The 15,471-nt window shown below is 33.2% G+C and overlaps 4 protein-coding genes and 1 pseudogene across 5 annotated transcripts; 2 read left to right on the forward strand and 3 right to left on the reverse strand.

The window, feature by feature from the left end:
• Positions 1-2,059: 2,059 nt before the first annotated feature.
• LOC100807180 (uncharacterized) lies at positions 2,060-6,427 on the reverse strand. 2 transcript variants are annotated; one of them, NM_001254996.3, is made up of 13 exons: positions 6,255-6,423; positions 6,082-6,155; positions 5,923-6,009; positions 5,681-5,812; positions 5,486-5,572; positions 4,745-4,798; positions 4,508-4,598; positions 4,357-4,427; positions 4,198-4,267; positions 3,737-3,789; positions 3,399-3,492; positions 3,036-3,133; positions 2,060-2,406 (listed from the first exon to the last, which is right to left on the reverse strand). In NM_001254996.3, exons 1-13 carry the CDS (start codon positions 6,340-6,342, stop codon positions 2,317-2,319), a joined length of 1,089 nt encoding a protein of 362 aa, NP_001241925.2. In that variant the 5' UTR covers positions 6,343-6,423; the 3' UTR covers positions 2,060-2,316. The 2 variants fall into 2 exon arrangements, with proteins under 2 accessions (NP_001241925.2, XP_040870472.1); XM_041014538.1 differs by having other exon boundaries at positions 2,077-2,406; positions 5,923-6,155; positions 6,255-6,427.
• A 585-nt stretch (positions 6,428-7,012) lies between these two features.
• LOC100809855 (uncharacterized) lies at positions 7,013-7,579 on the reverse strand. Its single transcript, XM_003523683.4, has one exon. The coding sequence runs from the start codon at positions 7,577-7,579 to the stop codon at positions 7,013-7,015; it is 567 nt and encodes a 188-aa protein (XP_003523731.1).
• A 1,449-nt stretch (positions 7,580-9,028) lies between these two features.
• LOC102664418 (uncharacterized protein At2g29880) lies at positions 9,029-9,586 on the reverse strand. Its single transcript, XM_006578156.4, has 2 exons — positions 9,402-9,586; positions 9,029-9,307 (listed from the first exon to the last, which is right to left on the reverse strand). The coding sequence occupies exons 1-2, from the start codon at positions 9,525-9,527 to the stop codon at positions 9,029-9,031; spliced, it is 405 nt and encodes a 134-aa protein (XP_006578219.2). The 5' UTR covers positions 9,528-9,586.
• Positions 9,587-11,802: 2,216 nt separating this feature from the next.
• On the forward strand, positions 11,803-12,833 carry LOC106795922 (uncharacterized protein At2g29880). The gene is made up of 2 exons (XM_041015118.1): positions 11,803-12,460; positions 12,555-12,833. The coding sequence occupies exons 1-2, from the start codon at positions 12,104-12,106 to the stop codon at positions 12,831-12,833; spliced, it is 636 nt and encodes a 211-aa protein (XP_040871052.1). The 5' UTR covers positions 11,803-12,103.
• Positions 12,831-14,984, forward strand: LOC121174776 (uncharacterized; annotated as a pseudogene).
• Positions 14,985-15,471: the final 487 nt, after the last annotated feature.

Below are 15,471 nucleotides of genomic sequence, written 5' to 3' on the forward strand. Positions count from 1 at the left end.
ACCTACTTTGTTTCATTACAATTTTATCAATTCAAACAATACAACATAATAAAATATCACTACTTTTTACCATCAAGACGCAGGCTTAGGTGCGAAGCCACCTTATGTCTCCCACGTGGGAAAAGCCATTTAGGACTGTTTGATTTCTTAATTTTTAAATCAATGGTTGAAGTTTTTCTTTTCTGTTTTTCTCTTCTTTTTCCCGTTTGTCCTTGGACAATGCCCCTCTTTCTCACCAATGACCACCTTGCCTGCCACCACCTCCATCCGGCTGTCGCCACCACATTATGAACATATTCCAGTTCCTCTTCTAGTCCCTTCCTTTGGTAAGGTTATCATGACCCTCCTCCAAACCAACCATCCTTGTGCCACCAACATTTTGAGTTTTTGTGAGCCTCACATGCAACCTTGATCATTGTTCGACCGGCTCCCTCGCGTCCTATTCCTTTTCAAACACACTGTAATTTCACTCATGAAAACCCTTGCTACCTCGTGTCCTATTCCTTTTCGAACGCCCTGAAATTTGACTCATGAAAACCCTTGCTACCTCGCATCCTATTCCTTTTCGAACACACTGTAATTTCACTCATGAAAACCCTTGCTACGAGAAAATATTACATGATTGAGACAAGGCCATAATGACTTAATTCTGGCACTTTAGTTTGTAAGACAACCCTTGCTACAAGAAAATATTACATGATTTGAGACCATCATATATCAATAGTCTCAACTAATCTTCACATAACATATAACAAAATTTTTTAATTTGTCCCAGATATTGATGGAGACTAAAATAATCCTGTCCCATCTAGCTCCTATTTCCCTTCTAGCTCTTACATAAAAACCATTCCTGCTTCACCATGTAAATATATCGGATGTCCCCGAGGGTACCACCGTGAAATTTAATCCATAGGCAATCTATTATAAATTACCAATTCTAAAAGACATCATCATTTTTAAGAATTTATTAGATGTTGCATATTAATCATACACCATGCGATACATATATAAAGTGGTACATACAAGATTACAAGATTGAAGCAGAAATTGAAAAAAAAAATGCTATGAGTGTTGTTGATACCTCTTTGATCGATGGAGGAGAGTCCTGAAACAAAGGATTCGCCACTGGCTTCGCGAGTTGGACTGTTAGTGGAACTGAAACATATACAACGAACGATTTAAAAAATCATTGCACAATACACAGCGAAATCGTGGACGTTAATTAGTGAGTGAATTTTGATTGTTAAACTACCTTGAGCGGGTCGCCTACTACGCAGGATTTGAAGGAACTCTGATTGGAGCTTGCTCTGAGCTTCTTCAATGGCTTCTTTTTCCACCATTTTTGTTTGGATTTTACTGTGAGTTAGCTTGAGCGATGGTTCTACTTACTGTAAGTGACTTTGGCGGGTTAGCTGTAATTACTGAATGCTCAAGGCACGTGCGGCTAAACAGAATCCGCACGTGCCTCATAGGGAGCGGACTCGCATCGCAGGTGCAATGCAACTTTCATCATTGCTTTCCAGCTGCTACGGTGGTACTCACCAGTGGGCAGTGGCTTTTCTCGTTGCGTTATCATTTTTCGCTTTTTGCGAAATTTTTTAAAACAAATTAAGTAGATGCTTATAAAAGAAAATATTTTGAGTAGCAATATTCATTTAATTGGATGGTTTTATGTGATCACAAAATGTGTTTGTTTACACTATTCAAAACACTTTTTTTTTACAGTTTAAAATACTATCTAAAACATTTTAAGAACGAAAAATAAAAAATATATTTTACAAAAATTAAAAGAATGAAAATAAAAAAACACTAAATTATAGGATAAAAAAAGTAGTTAAGCCTTAAAAAAAAGTGCTTGGAAAATACTAAGTGCAATTACGATAATTAGTGTGAATTGGCTTGGGCCTTTGAGTACCCTGTTTTCCGCCTCTTCTGGAGGATTGATTCTGATAAAAACGGGCTTTGAATACCAGTATTACCATGTTTGACAAATTTGTAGAAAATTGATTTTGTCCTCGAACAATGATGATAAATTAACATGCTATTGATTATGGGGCGGACATAAATAATATTATGTAATGACAATATACAAATTTTTTGAACTATCACTCAATTATACACCATTATACATAATAAATTTATTGATTTTTATAATAATTATGTTAAGAGTCATCCTAATAATGATTTCTAATGATTTCTATTTGACAATTTATTGACTTTGATATCATGACACAATCATACGAAGACAACAGAAATGAGGCAATGAGCTAGAGCAACAACCACACAGGGCTTGAAGAACACATATGAGGGCACGGGCTAAGGTTTCAAGAACCTGTCAAACCAATAAGATGATTCTTTCACCTGAAGCCTCGTTAATTGGTGTCCAACTCCAGGTTCTGTAATAATCTGCATCTCAAAGCAACCAATCATAAATTAGGACAATCACTCATCAACACCATCTTAATATAAAACTAAAATATTTCTCTTTTCTTTCCCTCCAAAACTTAATTCCAAACATACCCAAAAAGAATCCCCAACCAAACACCCGACTAAGCGCTCCTCACAATCACATCCAATATAAGAGGCTGCACCTTCAATGGTGTTCATATTGGAAATTCCACATGAAAATCGACTAGTGATATGATGAAATTAAAGTATATATAAATGAGAGGTAACTCTCACCTTACAAAGTAGTTTTGTAGGATTCAGTTAGACTTAAATATAAATTTTAAGAGCCTCTGACTTGACTTGAGATGTTATGTCGATTAAATCTTAAAAATCAAGCTGAACAAATAAAGTCAACAATAGACATGCACTCTCATGTGTTTGCCATACTTTGGAAAGCGCATGTTAAATTCAAGGGACTACCTTTCCACTTCTATTATGAGAGGTTTTTTATGAAATGGTGCTTTGTTGAAACTGGAGAATTGCACGTTTCAACCAACGGTTAAATCTATTCTTATTAAACTCATTACGGAAGATCACTAGCAAATTTAAATTTCTCACCAAAGTGACCAAACTACACAAGTTCATACCTTGAAATTATCTAAACAGTCAAACTCTCCATATGCCCAGCTTGCCTTTGCCCTTGGAATTTCCAAGCCTGCAATGGGACACCGAGGATCTTCCGCACCTAGAGTTCCCAAAACCCAAGCAAATACTTCAATTCCAAGTTAGCTTAAAAAAATTCACAAAAACTAAATGAACGAAATAACTAAATTGACCAATACGGATGGATGCAGGGGTCTATGATATTATTGATACATCCTAAAGAAGCAAAAAACTTACGTTGCAGCAGAGTGGTTACCCTGAATTGTCAATACATGCAGTTGAATATGAATAAGATAGCACGATTCAATTTGAAAATGTTTAATGTACTATATATACAAGGGTCTTACCATTAACAATAAGCAAAGGACGTGGTGCGATAGTTGGAACTGAATAAGGTGAATCAAATTGGGAAGCTAAACCGGGAGCAATTCGGTCCCACACCTGATCAGAAATATAAAATTGAGACTAGTATATAGTATCAAGTATCAACTGCAAACACTGTAGAATAACAAGAACAAAGCTCTCTAGATGGAAATTGTGCCCAGTGGGTGAATAACTAGCAATTATGGGATACGTATCATGGTACCCATTATTGTAATCATGTTTAGTTAAAGCAATAAATCAAAGCTTATAGCGATTCATTTGGAGACGGAATCATAGTTGGATTCATAAAAACTTGACTGACCTTCTCCACCACTTCTTTGTCAATAGCACCTTTACCCAAATCATCACGAGCCACTGCATCCGCAAAACTAACAGCATTAGGGATAGATATACCAAAGTATCTTCAGAATATATGTTCAGTTTTCCACTGTTAGCATGCTTGAATGAACAGAACCCAACAGATAGGACTAGGATTCATATCATATTTTCCCTTATAGATCTGAAACACCGTTCCAACTTCACCATTTAATTTAATCCATTGGCATCATCAATTTTAAGAATTTATTTAATGTTGCATATGAAATCATACACTATAGACGACAAGTATAAACTGCTACCTACAAGATTACAGGATTTGTATGAATAGTGATTCCAAAATTATATAAACCAAAATTGAACTACAAGGAGAAGTAACTTAAGCAAAGATAAAAAAACAAGTAAAACATGAAAGAAACTTCAGAAACTCATTTGACAATATGTTACCCTCAAAAAGAGGCTTTATACTATCAACTCGAGCCTGCCATTTATCATTGTCCATGGCCCATCGAAATCCCTGCAAGCATTTAGCACAAAAGTTTTCAAATTGTTGTTTCAGAAACACATTTTGCTAAATAAAAGCTTCACTCAATCATTCAAAGCCACCTGAACGCCAATCAGAGGAGCAACCACAGCATAGCGAGTATCAGCAACTGCAGCAAACCATGCATGCATTCCTGCATCAAGGAATTATATAAGTGATGAGTCACATCAAACATGCCATCTGACATATTATTTTCAACTTCTCTCGACCAACCTCCAAGTGATATTCCAGTGATTCCTATCCTAGAAGGGTCTACATCCTCTCTGTGTGTTAGATAATCTGCCAATTTAATCAAGTCCCAGACCTGCCAGATCAAGGAATAATACACCATTTCTGAACCAAACTAATCGTAAGTTTAAACTATCATAACTCATAATTACAATTCAAACAAATCAGTTGGAGCATTAAGTGGCTCCATATGGTAAATCTGCATGATAAATAATAAGTTACCGTGTCAAATATGAATGGCATCGTCTCACCGGTTTTCCATGCAGAAATAAGTGCCTGTGCATTTTTTGTCGGGGAGGTTGTAGCCAAAACAAAAGTAAAACAAAACATGATCAGTTTTGCATTTTATATAGATGACTTATTTTTAACTTTCCTAATAATCTTGAATAAATATGTAAGCAGAAGAAAGTCCATTTCTTCTTCATATAAGGACAATACGAACATAAAACCAATAAATTTATAAAACAAATTACTTCTCCTAAAGCTTAACCTACATTCTTCAGGGCCAATTGCATACACTATTCAGAACCACTATACAAATTTGATTTTCCTGTAAAAAAAAATACAAGTTTGATTTGATTTAACAATCAAATTATTATGTTTGGAATTCATTAAAAATAATTATTTGAATTAATTTACAGACCAGAATTCTATTTTAACTTACAGTTCCTTTTATTTAAGTAGTTTACTTTATTACCATCACTCTGGATATGTAAATGAGTCAACTAATAAGGGGAGCATAGTTAAATAATTAAAACTGAATTGCAATCAAATCCAAATAAATTTGAGTTACACAACCTAAAATAAAAAAGATTTCAAAAGCAAACCATTTCCTAAAATTTTGCTGTTTCAAATAAAGAATTTGAAGTACGAGTTCAGACTAAAACTTTTCCCTAAATAAAATTGCGCAATTTATCAGGAGGACTAGACCTAAAAATAAATCAGAGCAAGGCAAACACATACATCGCGATAGGCGGTTGCGCTGGTAGCACGTTCTCCATGGTAACGAGAATCAACAGAAATTGCTATATATCCTCGCGAAGCATATGCCTAAAACACCAAGAAACCGAAGCCAGAAAGAAAATCCGTTTTCAAACAGGCATACAAAAGAACAGTACAGTTGCAGAGAAGACGTAGTGCTAAGTGTTAACAGTTAACCTTAAGCAATGGACGCACGGCTTCTTTGTATTTATTCGTACTGTGAAGAAAAACAACCGCAGGCCTTTTTCTCTGCTTATCGCTTTCCTTCAACTTCAAAACCAACAAAGGCAACCGTCCTTGCTCTCCTTCCTACGATTCAAAATCGACGAATTTCTCTGGCGCTCAAAATCGAATCGGAATAACAAAATTATCGATGCAACATTCAACTCCAGGAAAAATCGAATTAATCAGTGACCTACCTCTGTATTCAAGTAGAGATTCTCCTCCTCGAGCAAGTCTTCAAGGTTCTCTATATCAGCCTTCGGACACGACTCCATTATCTCGATCTGTAAAAGGTTCTCATGCGATTGAACCAGCAAATTAAGTAGAAATTGAAAAAAGAAATGTTGATACGATACCCCTTCGATCGATGGAGGAGAGTCCTGATGCAAAGGATTCGCAACTGGCTTCGCGAGTTCGACTGTTAGTGGAACTGAAACATATATATAACCAACGAGATTTAACTAAAAGAATCGTTGCGCAATACATAGCGAGATTAGGGAAGTTAGTGAGTGAACTTCGATTTCTACACCTTGAGCGGGTCGCCTACTACGCAGGACTTGAAGGAACTCTGATCGGAACTTGCTCTGAGCTTCTTCAACGGCTTCTTTTTCCGCCATTTTGGTTTGGATTTTACTGTGAGTGTGAGCTTGAGCGATGGTTCTGCTTCTCCTTGTGAAATGTGTTCCGCGTTTATAATTAAGTCACTTTGGCGGGTTGGTGGTGATTATTGAATGCTCAAGGCACGTGTGGTCAAACAGAATCTGCACGTGCCTCGTGGGAACAGCACTCGTAGGTAGGGATGTCAACGGAAATAGGTCATGACGGGAAGGGTACTCCCGACCCGGCCTCCCAATTAATTCTTTATTAGGAATAGAGGACTAGTTAACTACAGGGGTGTATTGGATTGAGATTTTGAGAGAATATTTTGATAAAAACAATCTTGAAGATTTTAAAAGATTATGTGGGATTGTATTGATTTTGTGGGATTTTAAAAGATTTTTTTTAAAAGACTTTTTACAATCAGAATTCTTAACCCAAGATTTTAATGGATTTCTAACACAGATTTTTAAGATTTCAAAGTACTTTATGGATTTTTAAGATTTTGAAAGATTAATACATTTTAAACAAAAAAATAACGGAAGTTACAAAAGTGAATGAAAATAATGATAAATAAATTATAATGTTTGAATAAAGAAAATAAAAACGATAGAAATTTTAAACCTTTTAATAACAAAGTCATTATTGCCTAAAAAAATAATAACAAAGTGATTCTCACTTCATGTTCGCCTAATTATTAGCATTTCTCCACATATCTGAACCTATATTAGTTCTCCATATATTAGCATCTTCTCGTTCCTGCTCTTGTGTTTGAACAATGGGTTCATGATCATTGTCTTCGTAATTTGGTAACACTGAAGATGAAGATGAAGACTCGTCAGTAGGTTCCACTGGAAATTCATCAGAACGACATTCTTTGCGAAGAAAATTATGAAGTGCTGCACATGCCAACACAAGCTCTGCTTGTGTTTTAAATAGAAATGGAGGTGCTGACTTAAAAATTGTGAACCGCGATTTAAAAATACCAAATATCCTCTCAATCACATTCCTTAAGGATGCATGCCGAAGATTAAATAATTCCTTTTCATTTTCAGGGTCATTACCGTGACCTGCAAAATCTTGTAGATGATATCGTACACCTCGATATGTGGCTAAAAATTTGCGTCGATTAGGAAATCCACAATCCACCAGATAATACTTACCTTGGGGCACTTTAAGTCCATTCTTCCTTGCCAAAGCATCACTTAACACCTTGGAATCATGTGCTGAACCCTCCCACCCGCTAAGAACGTACATGAATTCTAAATCAAAGTTACAAGCAGCTAATACATTTTATGATATATTTCCATGACGATCACGATAACTGCTTACATCTCGTCCTTTTACTGATGCGGGAATATGTGTACCATCAATAGCTCCAATGCAATCCTAAAGTGTGTGTATCAATAATCATAAATATTATTATAATAATCACAATTATAATTATAATTTTGTTATAATTAGATAATGATCACATACCTTAAAATAAGGATAAAACCTTGTGCTTTCCCTTATTTTTGCAGGCACAGTTGAGCCTGGTCTAACCATTAAATCAGGTGCTAATGAGTTCAGAGCTTTCAAAATCTTGTGAAAATTTTCACTTGTAGCAAATTGTGATCGGCCAAATGTATTGCGGATTACACAATATCGAGTGTTCTGGCCGACAATCTGTAGGAATGATGCAAGCATTTCTTCAACACAAATAAATCTTGTATCCTCCAAAGGTGTTTTTTCTCTTATAATCGTGCACAACTTTCGAAATACATCAGGATACATCCTATATACTTGTCGAAAGATTGCAGGATCATCGTTTAATGCTTTGTGTATATAGTCATATCCCCGACTAGTAATTTGTCGTCGAGTAATGGACGTTCAATATGTTCACCACGCATCATATTCAAAAACTGATTTAATATATCTATTAAAGCATAAATTGCCATCACATATGTGTATGTGGCTTCATAAAATTCTTCATTTGTTTCCTCGTCATCTATATCTTCATCATTTGTATCTTCATTATATATATCTCCATCCATTTCTTCGTTCTTTATGTCATGGTCATGGTTATAAGTCAATATCAAAGTTAATACAAATTCATATATAAAATAAATATAACTAAAGTTTAACCACAACAATTTCACAAAATATATAACCTAAATACTTCAACCATAATAGTTCAACCAAAAAACAAACCAAATATTTCAACCAAAATACAACCATAATAGTTCGACCAAAAAACAAACCAAATAATTCAACCAAAATAGAGACCCAAAAGATATAGTTCAACAAACTCACGATGTTTAAAATAATATGTTAATAATAGATGATCAAAATATTAATTATTCCCTAACTTAAAGTTTATCCAAGATGAGCGTTCTTCCGGTGACATCTTCAAGAAAAAATCCTTTTTTGCTTTAGTATTTAACAATTCAGCTGTCTTGAAACGCGTTATGTCATCCAAATTTGGAATTTCTTTTATAACATCCCAAATAATACCCTCGAGCTCTCTATCTCTATCTCTATCTTTTTCTCTTTTCTCCATCATGTTGGATATTTTTTCAAAATTCACAGCAATAGTCCCAATGCCAACAGAAAGATTTTCCAGAACGTTGCCTTGATTGTTGATCCCAACAGCGCTTGAACTCCCTCCATACTCGGATCTCCTTCGCTTGTGACAGTTTTGTTTTTCTATGGGAACCTCTGAATCTAAAGGGGGTGGGATGGTGGACTTGGTTGGTTTGGTGATGGAGGCTGATATGCTGGTTCATAGTTATTTGGTGTTATGAATGTATCACTATTAGGATCATATGAAAATTCTTCTATCCCAACAGTTCTATTTTCTGGCTCAAAAGTTGTTGCATCAGTATCATCTGGATCGACTGATATAGAATTATTCCCGCTAGAAACTCCACCCCCAACAACGATCTTCAAATACTCATAATCAACCATACTTTTTCCTCGAAGTTTGCTGTGACTTGGGTGGGACTAAAAAAAAAATCATTGTTAATATACTACAAATATTATAATTTACTAAATTTATAACTATTAATATATTTAAAAGATTATGAACTTAGCTCACCTTTAAGTAATCTTTCCATACATCCTCATGAGCAGTGAAAGTTTTTCCAATTGGGTCCCATCCAAAGCCAGAGTTGTTGCGCATAAGGGTTGACATCATGTTATACTGGTTTCGAAACCACTTCATCCGACTCAAATAATGACTATAAGTTTTAGGGAATTTAGTTTTTGCATTGAGTTGAGGAAGTATTATTGTTCTACATTTTGTTTGCTAAGTGACCCATTGCATCACGCAATCCCCTATTCATAGCATCCACCAAGAGGTGCAACAACTCATTGGTATCCTCCATAGTCCAAATACATAATTATCTTTGTCTCTACTCTTTCCTTTGTTATTTTCTTGTGAATCCCCCATTTGATCGCTAATATATATATAAGAAACTAGTTATTTGACAAAAATAGTTATTGTTTCCTAATTGTCAAAAGTATAGTGACTATATCCCGAATAATATACAATTCAATAGAAAAACCAATAAAAAACTACCTAATAATAAAATAAGGGTCATGCTAACATGCGCACTTAGGGCACATGTTAAGGATACTTCCAATAGTAACTATGTCTTAAAAACAACAATTTTTGACTTTTAAAAAAGTAAATTGCACAACTTTCAATACAAAATTTCTATACATAATACACTAACAAGTGTCTTAAGGGCACATGTTAGCATTTTCCATAAAAATAATACTCATATATCATAAAATCATTTAAAAAAAAACTATTAACAAAATAACAATAATAATAACACAATAACAATTAAAAAATTATTAACACAATAATAATAATAATAACACGCTGTCAAAAAAATAATAATAACACATTAATAATTAACATTTTAATAATAACACAAGAAAATAATAATAATAATAATGGACGTTGTAAAAAAACAAGTTGAAGAAACAGAAAAAAAAAGAGTTTTTTATTTTGATTTGCATATACAGTACTAAAAAAAAAGCAATATGAAATCTTGATGCATATCAATTGCCATTCTTTTGATGCATATTCATTGCCTGGACGTTGAAAACAATATGAATACGAAATCTTGAAGCATATACAGCACCCTTTTCTTTTGATTTGCGTAATATACATATAGTATGAACAATATTGACTATCGATTGCCATTAAAAAAATAGGTAAAATTGATTGAAAAGTTGTAAGAGAATGAACCTGGTAGTGGTTTGTGTCTTGTTCGGCAGGAGAAGAAAAATCTTTGGAAGATTATGAAAAGTCTCAAGGGTTTGGGTGAGATTGTTGGAGGAGTATTTTATGTGTATTTCTAACTAAAAAGTCTCTCAAAATCCATTCCACAAAAGAATCCATCAAAATCTATTTACTTTTGAATACCAAAAGACATTTTAAAAGTGGTAAGAAATCTCAATTGAATACCAACAGATTTTGTTGCCCTGAAAAAAAATCTTTATTGTCTTAATTGAATACCACAAGATTTGTTTATATTTTATAAAAGTCTTGATTGAATACCACAAGACTTTTTAATCATAAAAAAGTCTTTTAAAATCCTTTGAAATCTTAATCAAGACTTTTAAAGGATTTTAAAAGACTTTTTTATGATTAAAAAGTCTTGTGGTATTCAATCAAGACTTTTATAAAATATAAACAAATCTTGTGATATTCAATTAAGACAATAAAGATTTTTTTTTCAGGGCAACAAAATTGTTGGTATTCAATTGAGATTTCTTACCACTTTTAAAATGTCTTTTGGTATTCAAAAGTAAATAGATTTTGATGGATTCTTTTGTGGAATGGATTTTGAGAGACTTTTTAGTTAGAAATACACATAAAATACTCCTCCAACAATCTCACCCAAACCCTTGAGACTTTTCATAATCTTCCAAAGACTTTTTCTTCTCCTGCCGAACAAGACACAAACCACTACCAGGTTCATTCTCTTACAACTTTTCAATCAATTTTACCTATTTTTTTAATGGCAATCGATAGTCAATATTGTTCATACTATATGTATATTACGCAAATCAAAAGAAAAGGGTGTGTATATGCTTCAAGATTTCGTATTCATATTGTTTTCAACGTCCAGGCAATGAATATGCATCAAAAGAATGGCAATTGATATGCATCAAGATTTCATATTGCTTTTTTTTTAGTATGTATATGCAAATCAAAATAAAAAACTCTTTTTTTTTCTGTTTCTTCAACTTGTTTTTTTACAACGTCCATTATTATTATTATTATTTTCTTGTGTTATTATTAAAATGTTAATTATTAATGTGTTATTATTATTTTTTTGACAGCGTGTTATTATTATTATTATTGTGTTAATAATTTTTTAATTGTTATTGTGTTATTATTATTGTTATTTTGTTAATAGTTTTTTTTTAAATGATTTTATGATATATGAGTATTATTTTTATGGAAAATGCTAACATGTGCCCTTAAGACACTTGTTAGTGTATTATGTATAGAAATTTTGTATTGAAAGTTGTGCAATTTACTTTTTTAAAAGTCAAAAATTGTTATTTTTAAGACATAGTTACTATTGGAAGTATCCTTAACATGTGCCCTAAGTGCGCATGTTAGCATGACCCTTATTTTATTATTAGGTAGTTTTTTATTGGTTTTTCTATTGAATTGTATATTATTCGGGATATAGTCACTATACTTTTGACAATTAGGAAACAATAACTATTTTTGTCAAATAACTAGTTTCTTATATATATATTAGCGATCAAATGGGGGATTCACAAGAAAATAACAAAGGAAAGAGTAGAGACAAAGATAATTATGTATCTTGGACTATGGAGGATACCAATGAGTTGTTGCACCTCTTGGTGGATGCTATGAATAGGGGATTGCGTGATGCCAATGGGTCACTTAGCAAACAAAATGTAGAACGAATAATACTTCCTCAACTCAATGCAAAAACTAAATTCCCTAAAACTTATAGTCATTATTTGAGTCGGATGAAGTGGTTTCGAAACCAGTATAACATGATGTCAACCCTTATGCGCAACAACTCTGGCTTTGGATGGGACCCAATTGGAAAAACTTTCACTGCTCATGAGGATGTATGGAAAGATTACTTAAAGGTGAGCTAAGTTCATAATCTTTTAAATATATTAATAGTTATAAATTTAGTAAATTATAATATTTGTAGTATATTAACAATGATTTTTTTTTTAGTCCCACCCAAGTCACAGCAAACTTCGAGGAAAAAGTATGGTTGATTATGAGTATTTGAAGATCGTTGTTGGGGGTGGAGTTTCTAGCGGGAATAATTCTATATCAGTCGATCCAGATGATACTGATGCAACAACTTTTGAGCCAGAAAATAGAACTGTTGGGATAGAAGAATTTTCATATGATCCTAATAGTGATACATTCATAACACCAAATAACTATGAACTAGCATATCAGCCTCCATCACCAAACCAACCAAGTCCACCATCCCACCCCCTTTAGATTCAGAGGTTCCCATAGAAAAACAAAACTGTCACAAGCGAAGGAGATCCGAGTATGGAGGGAGTTCAAGCGCTGTTGGGATCAACAATCAAGGCAACGTTCTGGAAAATCTTTCTGTTGGCATTGGGACTATTGCTGTGAATTTTGAAAAAATATCCAACATGATGGAGAAAAGAGAAAAAGATAGAGATAGAGATAGAGAGCTCGAGGGTATTATTTGGGATGTTATAAAAGAAATTCCAAATTTGGATGACATAACGCGTTTCAAGACAGCTGAATTGTTAAATACTAAAGCAAAAAAGATTTTTTCTTGAAGATGTCACCGGAAGAACGCTCATCTTGGATAAACTTTAAGTTAGGGAATAATTAATATTTTGATCATCTATTATTAACATATTATTTTAAACATCGTGAGTTTGTTGAACTATATCTTTTGGGTCTCTATTTTGGTTGAAGTATTTGGTTTGTTTTTTGGTCGAACTATTATGGTTGTATTTTGGTTGAAATATTTGGTTTGTTTTTTGGTCGAACTATTATGGTTGAAGTATTTAGGTTATATATTTTGTGAAATTGTTGTGGTTAAACTTTAGTTATATTTATTTTATATATGAATTTGTATTAACTTTGATATTGACTTATAACCATGACCATGACATAAAGAACGAAGAAATGGATGGAGATATATATAATGAAGATACAAATGATGAAGATATAGATGACGAGGAAACAAATGAAGAATTTTATGAAGCCACATACACATATGTGATGGCAATTTATGCTTTAATAGATATATTAAATCAGTTTTTGAATATGATGCGTGGTGAACATATTGAACGTCCATTAACTCGACGACAAATTACTAGTCGGGGATATGACTATATACACAAAGCATTAAACGATGATCCTGCAATCTTTCGACAAGTATATAGGATGTATCCTGATGTATTTCGAAAGTTGTGCACGATTATAAGAGAAAAAACACCTTTGGAGGATACAAGATTTATTTGTGTTGAAGAAATGCTTGCATCATTCCTACAGATTGTCGGCCAGAACACTCGATATTGTGTAATCCGCAATACATTTGGCCGATCACAATTTGCTACAAGTGAAAATTTTCACAAGATTTTGAAAGCTCTGAACTCATTAGCACCTGATTTAATGGTTAGACCAGGCTCAACTGTGCCTGCAAAAATAAGGGAAAGCACAAGGTTTTATCCTTATTTTAAGGTATGTGATCATTATCTAATTATAACAAAATTATAATTATAATTGTGATTATTATAATAATATTTATGATTATTGATACACACACTTTAGGATTGCATTGGAGCTATTGATGGTACACATATTCCCGCATCAGTAAAAGGACGAGATGTAAGCAGTTATCGTGATCGTCATGGAAATATATCACAAAATGTATTAGCTGCTTGTAACTTTGATTTGGAATTCATGTACGTTCTTAGCGGGTGGGAGGGTTCAGCACATGATTCCAAGGTGTTAAGTGATGCTTTGGCAAGGAAGAATGGACTTAAAGTGCCCCAAGGTAAGTATTATCTGGTGGATTGTGGATTTCCTAATCGACGCAAATTTTTAGCCCATATCGAGGTGTACGATATCATCTACAAGATTTTGCAGGTCACGGTAATGACCCTGAAAATGAAAAGGAATTATTTAATCTTCGGCATGCATCCTTAAGGAATGTGATTGAGAGGATATTTGGTATTTTTAAATCGCGGTTCACAATTTTTAAGTCAGCACCTCCATTTCTATTTAAAACACAAGCAGAGCTTGTGTTGGCATGTGCAGCACTTCATAATTTTCTTCGCAAAGAATGTCGTTCTGATGAATTTCCAGTGGAACCTACTGACGAGTCTTCATCTTCATCTTCAGTGTTACCAAATTACGAAGACAATGATCATGAACCCATTGTTCAAACACAAGAGCAGGAACGAGAAGATGCTAATATATGGAGGACTAATATAGGTTCAGATATGTGGAGAAATGCTAATAATTAGGCGAACATGAAGTGAGAATCACTTTGTTATTATTTTTTTAGGCAATAATGACTTTGTTATTAAAAGGTTTAAAATTTCTATCGTTTTTATTTTCTTTATTCAAACATTATAATTTATTTATCATCTTTTTCATTCACTTTTGTAACTTCCGTTATTTTTTTGTTTAAAATGTATTAATCTTTCAAAATCTTAAAAATCCATAAAGTACTTTGAAATCTTAAAAATCTGTGTTAGAAAATCCATTAAAATCTTGGGTTAAGAATCCTGATTGTAAAAAGTCTTTTAAAAAAAATCTTTTAAAATCCCACAAAATCAATACAATCCCACATAATCTTTTAAAATCTTCAAGATTGTTTTTGTCAAAATATTCTCTCAAAATCCCAATCCAATACACCCCCCTAATTTGATCATTTTTCTTGAATTCTTATTTTATTTCCATGATATATTTATAATAATTATACAAAAAATAACAATAATAATAGAATTGTAAATAAAATAGTAAAAATATGTTACTCTGTTATGATTGTGATAATGTTGTCGGACAAAAGATATATTGGTGTTTTGGGCACCCTCTTGACCTACTCTTTCTTTGGTGTGAATGCTATCGATCTTTATCCCCATTT

This window comes from Glycine max, chromosome 4 (assembly GCF_000004515.6).
Source record: "Glycine max cultivar Williams 82 chromosome 4, Glycine_max_v4.0, whole genome shotgun sequence".
Lineage (NCBI taxonomy): Eukaryota > Viridiplantae > Streptophyta > Magnoliopsida > Fabales > Fabaceae > Glycine > Glycine max.

Coding starts and splice junctions, on each gene's coding strand:
- LOC100809855 (XM_003523683.4), bottom strand. CDS start 7,579: ATGTACGTTCTTAGCGGGTGGGAGGGTTCAGCACATGATTCCAAGGTG.
- LOC100807180 (XM_041014538.1), bottom strand. CDS start 6,342: ATGGCGGAAAAAGAAGCCGTTGAAGAAGCTCAGAGCAAGTTCCGATCA. Junction 5,573..5,680: donor CCGTGCGTCCATTGCTTAAG/GTTAACTGTTAA, acceptor TTGGTGTTTTAG/GCATATGCTTCGCGAGGATA. Junction 3,134..3,398: donor TCCTTTGCTTATTGTTAATG/GTAAGACCCTTG, acceptor TGGGAACTCTAG/GTGCGGAAGATCCTCGGTGT.
- LOC102664418 (XM_006578156.4), bottom strand. CDS start 9,527: ATGAAGTGGTTTCGAAACCAGTATAACATGATGTCAACCCTTATGCGC. Junction 9,308..9,401: donor TATGGAAAGATTACTTAAAG/GTGAGCTAAGTT, acceptor TTTTTTTTTTAG/TCCCACCCAAGTCACAGCAA.
- LOC106795922 (XM_041015118.1), top strand. CDS start 12,104: ATGGGGGATTCACAAGAAAATAACAAAGGAAAGAGTAGAGACAAAGAT. Junction 12,461..12,554: donor TATGGAAAGATTACTTAAAG/GTGAGCTAAGTT, acceptor TTTTTTTTTTAG/TCCCACCCAAGTCACAGCAA.